The 11,419-nt window shown below is 42.5% G+C and overlaps 1 protein-coding gene across 6 annotated transcripts in view; it reads left to right on the forward strand.

The window, feature by feature from the left end:
* Window positions 1–9,647, forward strand: part of ZNF570 (zinc finger protein 570) — a 56,857-nt gene extending 47,210 nt beyond the window's left edge. For 5 of the 6 annotated variants that reach the window (XM_030913094.1, XM_010385674.2, XM_030913095.1 and 2 more), the window contains 4 exons: window positions 1,431–1,557; window positions 2,387–2,482; window positions 6,533–7,535; window positions 9,030–9,647. In XM_030913094.1, the coding sequence (XP_030768954.1) occupies window positions 1,431–1,557; window positions 2,387–2,482; window positions 6,533–7,515 (1,206 nt within the window). In that variant the 3' untranslated portion in view covers window positions 7,516–7,535; window positions 9,030–9,647. The remainder of the gene's footprint in view (window positions 1–1,430; window positions 1,558–2,386; window positions 2,483–6,532; window positions 7,536–9,029) is intronic. The other variant, XM_030913096.1, reaches the window with a different exon arrangement.
* Window positions 9,648–11,419: the final 1,772 nt, after the last annotated feature.

Here is an 11,419-nt window from a genome sequence, read left to right on the forward strand (position 1 = left end):
TCAGAATTCTGTTGATTTATATCAGGTACACCTCTCATTATGATTTAGTGGTTACTCTATGGATACAATATATGTCTTTAACTTTTCACAGTTTATTTAGAGTTATCATTATACACTTCACATAGAATGCAAGAAGCTCACCTCATGCCTTCTAGAATATGCTTTCTGCATACACTTCTTCTTGGATAGGGTCTCCATTGTCCTAAAGTCCATCATTTCTTTCTTTTCTTTTTTCTTTTTTTTTTTTTTTTGAGTCGGAGTCTCGGCCTGGCCTCCAGGCTGCAGCGTAATGGCACAATCTCAGCTCACTGCAACCTCTGCTTCCCAGGTTCTAGCGATTCTCCTGCCTTAGCCTCCTGAGTAGCTGGGACTACAGGCACCCACCACCATGTCCGGCTAATTTTTCTATTTTTAATAGAGATGGGGTTTCACCATGTTGGCCAGGCTTGTCTTGAACACCTGACCTCAGGTGATCCACCCACCTCGGCCTCCTAAAGTGCTGAGATTACAGGGGTTACCACCATGCCCAGCCCTAAAGCCCATCATTTCATTGCTGGCCGACCTCTGCATGCTTTTCTCTTGTTACGAGGTAACTTGCCACCCCTAAAATCACCATTTTGCCCCCCAGTCTTTGTTCCCACTGCTCCCCTGCATAGAATGCAGTTTTCTGTCTTCCTGGGGAGACTCAGCTTTCCATATCCCTGGGCTCTGAAGCCTAACTGGACCCAAAAAATTTAACAGACCATTCGCTTCTCTGTATGCCATAGCCTAGATGTCCTGCCATCACAGCTCTTGTGACACTTTTACCCTGATGGCTTTACATGTTGCTCTCTCTGTGCCAGACAGTGAGCTTCTTGAGGTCAGGACCCATCTATGATTGTGATCCCAGCAACAAACAGTGGGTCTTCAATGTTTGTTGACTCAAAGTGTGAATGGCAATGGTAGATAGCTTCCAATATGATTTTCGTTTTCCCCACCATATCTAACACAAAGCCAAGAATATAAAAGACCTTCCAGATAGATAATAAGCTCTAACTTATAAACATTATGGAAATCAGCACCACCTCTTGCACAAACTTTTTTCTTTTTTCTTCTTTTTCTTTTTTTGAGATGGAGTCTTGCCCTATAGCCCAAGCTAGAGTGTAGTGGTGCGATCTCGGCTCACTGCAACCTCTGCCTCTTAGGTTCAAGTGATTCTCCCACCTCAGCCTCCCAAGTAGCTGGGATTACAAGTGTGCACCACCATGCCTGGCTAATTTTTGCATTTTTAGTATAGATGGGGTTTCACCATGTTTGCCAGGCTGGTCTTGAACTCCTGATCTTCCTGCCTTGGCCTCCCAAAGTGCTGGGATTACAGGCATGAGCCACCATGCCTGGCCATGCACAAACATTTTTTTCTACATGACTCAATGTCATTTTTGTTTCAACAGACACCTGTGTCATTCAAAGATGTAGTTGTGGGCTTCACCCAAGAGGAGTGGCACCGGCTGAGTCCTGCTCAAAGGGCCCTGTACCGGGATGTGATGCTGGAAACCTATAGCAACCTTGTCTCAGTGGGTAAGAACACCTTCACCATACAATGCAGATTATGTTCAAATGACCACCTTTCCTTTCTCAGTTGCTAAAAGCAACTGGAGTACTTTGGGAGGCCGAGGCAGGTGAATCACCTGATGTCAGGAGTTTGAAACCAGCCTGGCCAACATGGTGAACCCTGTCTCTACTAAAAATGCAAAAATTAGCTGGGTGTGGTAGCGGGTGCCTGTAATCCCAGCTACTTGGGAGACTGAGGCAGGAGAATCACTTGAACCCGGGAGGCAGAGGTTGCAGTGAGCTGAGATCACACCATTGCATTCCAGCCTGGGCAACAAGAGTGAAACTCCGTCTCAAACAAAAACAAAAACAAAAACAAAAACAAAAAAAAGCAACTGAAGTACCTAGAACCTCTGAAATATTTATTTAATAATTATCTAGCATTTTCTATGTGCCAGAAACTGTTTTAGCCACTTTAAAAATATTAACTTATTTCATCCTCATAAAAGCCTTATGAGGTAGTTACTATTAGTACCACTTTTTTACAGATTTGGAAATTGAGGTACAGAGAGGTGAAGTAACTTGCCCAGAGTCACCCAGCTAGTAGATAACAGAGTCAGGATTTGAACCTCAGTGTTCTGGCGGCACAGAATGCATTCTTACCCTGTGCTGCTGCCTCAGTGGGTATGGCTTGAGTTTCTGTGGTCCTGGATTACTGATTCCATTTGGTTCTGGACAAGGTGTGTGTTTAGTCCCCTCCCAAGTATAACATCTGTTGTGCAGCCTTTAAAGCTGCCTGAGAGGCCCTGAAGACCAAGGAGCTCAGTCCAAGGCTTGGATCATTTCCCTGGAACAGGTTATGAAGGCACCAAACCAGATGTGATCCTCAGGCTGGAGCAGGAAGAAGCACCATGGATTGGTGGGGCAGCACGCCCGGGCTGCCACTGTTGGGGTAAGTGTAATAAATCTAGCAAAAGGGGTACTGAAGGAGGCTGGCACCTTTGGAATTTTGTTCAGCATTCTTCTCTTAAAAGCCTTGACATTCCTCTGAGAACTTCAGCTACATTAATGCCTCTTTAACCTCCATGCAACCCCAACGCCTGAATCTGAGTGTTTTTCTCAGCTCTACTTGATTGCACCTCTGCCCTTAAGTGTTCAGTCCATCTCTCTTTCTCCAGAATCTTTCACATGCAGGTATTCTTACAAATAAAAGCTTCTATGATTCTCCTGTTCCTGCTTCCTATTCTGTGTTCTGACACTTTCCAGATGAAATGCTTCAGAGCTACCTCCTTTCCCTAATTTCTGCACTCAAATTTAAATCACTCCCATAGACAGATGACTGTGGGATCAGAGAAGAGGAAGCGGTGAATTCCATGTTGGGGTGAGGAGGTGTGAAGGAAATGCCTGAGCTGGGCCCATCTTAACCACTGCTGATTAACACTCAGACTCACTGCCCCTCTCCCTTTAGCTCTGTGAGACATTCCAGCAATGCCCATGGTACCCTGGGGTTGATGGATGGCCCATTCTTAGTGATGCCTTGGAACTTCTGCTTCTGGCGCTCTCTGGTGTGTGTTTCTCCATTAAAGTGTGCTCTTCAGCTGTCCTGAGACTGTGGTATCCTGGTTATCAGTTGCCCTGCTTTTCTTTTCTTCTCCGCTTCTGAAAATTTCATAACTGCAAATTCCACAAGAATGTATCTAGTCAGCAGTTTTTCCGACTGCTCTGTTATTATCTATTTCCCTGGCTCAAACCCAGCGTTTTCCTTCCAAGGAACTATTGCATTTTCTGTTTTCCATAACTTGGTTCTCTTTCCAGTGGTGTAACCCTCTCAAAGAACTCACCCATTCTGAGAGTACATGATCCTCACAACCAGCCTTTTTGCCGTGTTGGCCCCTTTCTCCCCCTTGCTCTGCCCAGCCCCACATTTAACTAGTCTGTGGATTACACTACAGGTGTGCACTGACCCTGTTCTTTGTGTGTCAAAAACTAAAATCATCTTCATTTGTCCTTGCTACCCCTGCCACACACTCACACTCACACACACACACACCACTTCATCTTGCTTTTTATTCCAGAGCTTTGCTACCGTGTGGTCATTTTGAATCTTCTGGCTTTACCACTCACTCTAACTGTTCCATTCATATGTGTGGTTTTGTTGATTTTTTTTCTTCTGAGAAATGGCTTTAAATCTTCCTCTCTGCTTTTTTTTTTTTTCTTTTTTTTGAGACAGGGTCTCACTCTGTCACCCAGGCTGGAGTGCAGTGGCATGATCATGGTTCACTGCAGCCTCGACCTCCTGGGCTCAAGCGATCCTTCCACCACTTAACCTCCCGAGTAACTGGGATTACATTCGCGCTACCACACCTGGCTAGTTTTCATATTTTTTTGTAGAGAAGAGGTTTTGGAATGCTGCTCAGGCTGGTCTCAAACTCTTGGGCTCAAGAAGTCTACCTGCTTCGGCCTCCCAAAGTGCTGGAAATACTGGCATGAGTCACCATGCCCAGTCCTTCTCCACTTTTTTTTTTTTTCAGATGAAATTTCGTTCTGTCGCTCAGGCTGGAGTGCAGTGGCACCATCTCAGCTAACTGCAACCTCTGCCTCCTGGGTTTAAGCAATTCTCTGCCTCAGCCTCCCAAGTAGCTGGGATTACAGGCACATGCCACCACGCCCGGCTAATTTTTGTATTTTTAGTAGAGATGGGGTTTCACCATCCTGGCCAGGCTGGTCTTGATCTGACTTCATGATCCACCTGCCTTAGCCTCCCAAAGTGCTGGGATTACTGGCATGAGCCGTCACGCCTGGCCCCACTTTTAATTTTCCACTGATATCTCCTAAAATCAGACCCAGATTATCTCATGACTGAATATCTTTAAGTGAGGGGTTATTAATTATTTTTGTGCCATGGACTTCTTAGGCATTCTTTTGAAGGCTGTAGACCTCACCTCTATGTATAAAAATACAATAAAATTCATAAGATTATAGAAAATAGTTATCAAAATATTTTCTTTTCTTTTCTTTTTTTTTAGATGGAGGTTTCGCTCTGTTACCCATGCCGGAGTGCGATGGCGTGATCTCAGCTCACTGCAGCCTCCACCTCCTGGGTTCAAGTGATTCTCCTGCCTCAGCCTCCTGGGTAGCTGGGACTACAGGCATGTGCCACCACACCCAGCTTATTTTGTATTTTTAGTAGAGACTGGGTCTCACCATGTTGGTCAGGCTGGTCTCTGACTCCTGACCTCAGGTGATCCACCTGCCTTTGCCTCCCAAAGTGCTGGGATTACAGGCGTGAGCCACCATGCCCGGCTTCAAAATATTTTCAAAATGTGCAATATAATAGTAGATGTACTTTTTTATTTATACATTAATGAGACTCAGCATCAGGTCTAATAACTGTCATGATCTCAAAGAAGAGATGATTATAAACATAATAATGTGACATGAAAATAATATTCACAAACTAGTATCAAGTCACAGGAAGTGCTGATACTACTGTGTTTTGTTGCTTATATTGATAGTCAAAGGAAATGTTCAATTGTAGTTGGAACTCAGTGAAAACAAAAATGTAATTTCTTTTCTTTCTCTTTTTTTGAGACGGAGTTTGGCTCTGTCGCCCAGGCTGGAGTGCAGTGGCCGGATCTCAGCTCACTGCAAGCTCCGCCTCCCGGGTTTACACCATTCTCCTGTCTCAGCCTCCCGAGTAGCTGGGACTACAGGCGCCCGCCACCTCGCCCAGCTAGTTTTTTGTATTTTTTAGTAGACACGGGGTTTCACCGTGTTAGCCAGGATGGTCTCGATCTCCTGACCTCGTGATCCGCCTGTCTCGGCCTCCTAAAGTGCTGGGATTACAGGCTTGAGCCACCGCGCCCGGCTGATTTCTTTTCTATCAAAGTTCACAAGCCCGCTGATTTCTGCCTACCAAGTTAAGAACTCTTGCTTAAGTCCCAGTTAGCTTTGTTGACTTTATTTATTTATTTATTTATTTATTTTTTGAGACGGAGTCTCGCTCTGTCGCCCAGGCTGGAGTGCAGTGGCCGGATCTCAGCTCACTGCAAGCTCCGCCTCCCAGGTTTACGCCATTCTCTTGCCTCAGCCTCCCGAGTAGCTGGGACTACAGGCGCCCGCCATCTCGCCCGGCTAATTTTTTTGTATTTTTTTAGTAGAGACGGAGTTTCACCGTGTTAGCCAGGATGGTCTCGATCTCCTGACCTCGTGATCCGCCCGTCTCGGCCTCCTAAAGTGCTGGGATTACAGGCCTGAGCCACCGCGCCCGGCCGACTTTATTTTTTAATCTGGTTCGCCTTAGAGTGCTTTGCCATTTATATTGTAACTAACTAGCCCAACATGATACACCCTTGGATGACTGCTATACCAGTGCTTGTTAAACTCCAAGGTGTTTGGAATCACCCGGGCATCTTGTTAAAATGCAGATTCTGATTAAGTAGGCCTGGGGTGGGGCCTCAGATTCTGCACATCTAACAAGCTCCAAGTAAGGCCAAAATTGCCACTTGAAAACCCACATGCCGGATAGCAAGGTACTGTATAACATTTCACCTTCTTTCTTCTATAACAGGGATCAGCAAACTATGGCCTGCCGATTGGCCACCTGCTTTGTGAATAAAGTTTTGTTAGAACACAGCCACATTCTTATGTTTACATATTGTCTATATTTTCATGGTATGGTGGGAGAGTTGAGTCATTGTGACGGAGACCATATGGCCCACAAAGCCTTTACTTTCTGACCCCTTAAAAATAAGTTTGCCAACCTCTGCTCTGTAATATCCTATTTTCTTTGAAATTATTGGTCTCTATACTCTATGGTACATTGTATTCCATTTGTGCCAGTGTTCAGAATCCTCTTTCCTCACAGAACACTCTTCCCTGCGTTTGTGCTTTGGGTTATGGTTCATGTTCTCTATTTGTGTGCTGTGCACTCTTTAAATTTTGAGAGCATTTCTCAAGTAGTATGAAGTTTCATAAGGATGATTCACTGTACTTTCTCCAGAAGACATCTGGCAAGTTAATATCCAGAGGAAAAGACGGCAAGACATGCTTTTGAGGCAAGGTGCAGCCATAAGCAAGAAAACACTGCCCAAGGAAAGAAGCCGTGAATATAGTAAGTTTGGGAAAATATCACTTCTGAGCACTGACCTTTTTTCTTCAATCCAGAGCCCTAACAACTGGAACGCTTGTGGAAAGAATTTGAACCATAATTTAGACTTGATTGGTTTTAAGAGAAACTGTGCAAAAAAGCAAAATGAGTGTTACGGTTATGAGAAATTGCTTCAGCGTATACACCATGGTAGACGACCTAATGGAGAAAAGCCCTGGGGTTGCAGTCACTGTGAGAAAGCTTTCACCCAGAACCCGGCACTTACGTATAAACCAGCAGTAAGTGATTCTCTCGTGTACAAACGGAAGAGGGTTCCACCTACAGAAAAACCCCACGTCTGTAGTGAGTGTGGGAAAGCCTTCTGCTACAAGTCTGAATTCATTAGGCATCAGAGAAGTCACACTGGGGAGAAGCCTTATGGCTGCACTGACTGTGGGAAAGCCTTTTCACATAAGTCAACCCTCATCAAACACCAGAGAATTCACACTGGGGTAAGACCCTTTGAATGTTTCTTTTGTGGGAAAGCCTTTACCCAGAAGTCACACCGCACAGAACATCAGAGAACACACACAGGAGAGAGACCCTTTGTCTGCAGTGAATGCGGGAAATCATTTGGTGAGAAGTCATACCTCAATGTACATCGAAAAATGCACACGGGAGAAAGACCCTATCATTGCAGAGAATGTGGAAAATCCTTCAGCCAGAAGTCCTGCCTCAATAAACATTGGAGAACTCACACAGGAGAGAAGCCCTATGGGTGCAATGAATGTGGGAAAGCTTTCTACCAGAAGCCAAACCTCAGCAGACATCAGAAAATTCATGCTCGGAAGAATGCCTACAGGAATGAAAACTTAATAATTGTGGGAAATACTTGAGCAAAAGATCTGGTTTCACGGTATGTAGGGAATCTATCCTAAGGAGAAATCTTATCATTTTAATGAATTTGGACAGTGTATATGTGTGTGTGTGTGTTTTTTTTTTTTTTTTGAGTTGGATTCTTTCTGTTTCCCAGGCTGGAGTGCAATGGCACTATCTGCGTTCACTGCAACCTCCGCCTTCCAGGTTCAAGCAATTCTCCTGCCTCAGTCTCCCAAGTAGGTGGGATTACAGGCACCTGCCACCTCCCCTGGCTAATTTTTGTATTTTTAGTAGAGATAGGGTTTCACCATGTTGGCCAGGCTGGTCTCAAACTCCTGACCTCGTGATCCGCCTGCCTTGGCCTTCCAAAGTGCTGGGATTACAGATGTGAGCCACCGCACCCAACCGACAGTGTTTTATCATAATGGAAATCATGATCTAATTGTGATACAAACTTTTCTGGAAAATACTTTATAAAACATAAGCATGGTCACCCTGGCATGTAAACATTTTAAAATGTATTAAATGGAATAACAACAGAATACAAAATATCTATGAAGAGACTTAAAGGCATACTCTGGTATATTCCACAGTGAGCCATACAATCAGCACTATTTGTATTTTGGAGTTGTAAATGTGAAAATAACATAAAATCTGAATAGCAGACACATATCACACAATATATAGAATGCCATTCAGAAAACTTTTCCACTTTAAATATCATCATTGTCTTTTGATGTCTTAACAATACAAAAAAAATAACAACAACGACATGGCCCACTATCTTTAAAAGAATTTATTGGCCGGGCGCGGTGGCTCAAGCCTGTAATCCCAGCACTTTGGGAGGCCGAGACGGGCGGATCACGAGGTCAGGAGATCAAGACCATCCTGGCTAACCCGGTGAAACCCCGTCTCTACTAAAAAATACAAAAAAACTAGCCGGGCGAGGTGGCGGGCGCCTGTAGTCCCAGCTACTCGGGAGGCTGAGGCAGGAGAATGGCGTAAACCCGGGAGGCGGAGCTTGCGTGAGCCAAGATCCGGTCACTGCACTCCAGCCTGGGCGACAGAGCGAGACTCCGTCTCAAAAAAAAAAAAAAGAATTTATTATACCAGCTACATTTTTCCACTTTTGTAAAACACGTAAATGGCTATAGAGGTTGTTATTGTCCTCTTCAGTGTTTTTAAATGTATTTTGATAATTTGGCCAAAAATTTTACCAAAATGTAGTTATTTATGTTAAAAATGCAAGCTAAGGAACAGTTTAAGAACCTGATATTGGGTAAATGAAACACTGTAAACTATTTGACAAAATGTAGTGTCACCCTGGTATACAGTACACTGTTCATATTTTCTTAGTCTTGCTTAAAATGTCTTGTAGCAAATTAGTAGCATAGATACTCTATTCTATATACAGTTTGTATAACTCAGAAATGTTTCATGCATAGACCACTGAAGGAGAATTTTTCTCTCTATTCTTCTGCAAATTAATTCAAGAATATTCATTTTTTTTTCATTTATATTTCCTTGCAAGTGTCCTGGACACTAAATCCCAAGGTCTTCATTATTTCAATGTTTGGAAAGAAGACTGCTTCCCTGAGTTGCCATGTCATCCATGTAAGAAAATAAATGGCCACGTGGAATCTACGTTTTTCAAGATTTGCCTCCATGTAAGACTGCCTGATCCAGAATGAGAAAGGAGACATAACCACAGATATCAATATGACTTTTTAAGTGATAAAAAGATAACTCATACAATTTTAATCAACATATTTTTTAAACAGAGGAGGCGGATGCTTTTCTAATAAACTTTAAATTATGAAAACTGCAATAAGAAGTAGAAAATTTGGTAGAATAATTACCATTGAAAAACTCAGAAAAAGCTATTAAAGATCTATAATGGGAAAATGCTCCAGGCTCAGAAGAGTTCATGCTTAGTTCTATCTATCTTTTAAAGAAAGAGTAATACCAGTGTTATTTATTATATGGATATAATATAATCCATAAACTATACTCCTCATTTATTTTATTAAGTCAGAATAAGTTTTAACACCAAAATCAAATACAGATAGTTGAAAAAAAAGAAAACTTCTGCCAGGTGCGGTGGCTCACGCCTGTAACCCCAGCACTTTGGGAGGCTGAGGCAGGTGGATCATGAGGTCAGGAGTTCGAGACCAGCCTGGCCAACATGGTGAAACCCCGTCTCTACTAAAAATACAACAATTAGCCAGGTGTGGTGGCACACGCCTGTAGTCCCAGCTACTTGGGAGGCTGAGGCAGGAGAATCGCTTGAACCCAGGAGGCAGAGGTTGCGGTAAGCTGAGATCGTGCCATCCAGCCTGGGCAACAAGAGCAAAACTCCGTCAAAAAAAAAAAAAAAAAAAAAAAAAGAACACTTCAGACCAGTCTTACTCATGAATATAGAAACAAAAATTATAATTAAAATACTGGCAAATAGAATTCAGCTATATACCCAAAGAATGACATAGTAAGAGTCATCCCAAGAATGTCAAGCCAGTTCAGGAATAGGAAAAACATCAATCAAATTAACAACTTAAAGAAGAAGAATCATATGAACTTTCAACAAATACTGAGAAGGCATTTCATGGAATGTGTTAATATGTAATAGATGGTAACCACTTAAAGAGGTTTTTCTTAAAAAAAAAAAAAAAAAATTAACCAAACCCCAAAGCATGTATTATGCCAAAGCCATCTTTAAAAATCAGGAATTCAACATTGTCTTAGAGATTCCAGTGAAGGCAATAAAAAGAAATGAATTGATATAAACAGCAGAAAAGGTAAAACTATCCATTTTTACTGGTGATATGGTTGTACACCAGTAAAAGAAAAGACTCGGCCGGGCGCGGTGGCTCAAGCCTGTAATCCCAGCACTTTGGGAGGCTGAGACGGGTGGATCACGAGGTCAGGAGATCGAGACCATCCTGGCTAACACGGTGAAACCCCGTCTCTACTAAAAAAAAAAAATACAAAAAATCTAGCCGGGCGAAGTGGCGGGCGCCTGTAGTCCCAGCTACTCCGGAGGCTCAGGCAGGAGAATGGCGTAAACCCGGGAGGCGGAGCTTGCAGTGAGCTGAGATCTGGCCACTGCACTCCAGCCCGGGCGACAGAGCGAGACTCCGTCTCAAAAAAAAAAAAAAAAAAGAAAAGACTCTAATTATTTTTTGAGTTAACTTTTTATAAAGGCAGGATACCAAAATCAAGAGCCTTTCTCCATAGTGACAAGAAACATGTAATAATTTATATGTACTTCTTTTGGAATTAGACTAAATCTCAATGATTTTTTTTTTTGAGAATCATTGAGAAAAAAATAGGAAAAAAGTCATACCATGTATCAAAACATCTCATGTACCCAATAAATATATATAACAATTATATATCCATAATTAAAAAATTATTAAATGCCATGCTAGATACCAGAAGACAACATGAAGTCATTCGAATGAAATTAATACTGTATTGGCAAAGGAACAGGTAAATACATCATTAGAACACAGTAGAAAATTCTGAAATAGACTTTGATATATATGAACTTTTTCATATGTGAAAAAGGTAGAATCTCAAACCATAGGGGAAAAGAGTAGTTTACTTAAAAAGAATTCTGGAACAAGAACCTTTTAATATTAAAGGAAGAAAATTTGGATTAACAGCACAAAAATAAATTCTGGGCGGATTTAAGACGTAACACTTTAAAGCAACAGAATTCTTAAAATCAAAGGAGCCTACATGTACAATCTAGGAGTTGGGAGAGATTACCAACACAGGACACTCAGAAGCTATTGAGAAATAAACATTTGAAGTCTGAGCGTGGTGGCTTATGCCTGTAATCCCAACACTTTGGGAGGCTGAGGCAGGTGGATCACCTGAGGTTAGGAGTTCAAGACTAGTCTTGTGAACATGGTGAAA

Source organism: Rhinopithecus roxellana, chromosome 12, assembly GCF_007565055.1.
Source record: "Rhinopithecus roxellana isolate Shanxi Qingling chromosome 12, ASM756505v1, whole genome shotgun sequence".
Lineage (NCBI taxonomy): Eukaryota > Metazoa > Chordata > Mammalia > Primates > Cercopithecidae > Rhinopithecus > Rhinopithecus roxellana.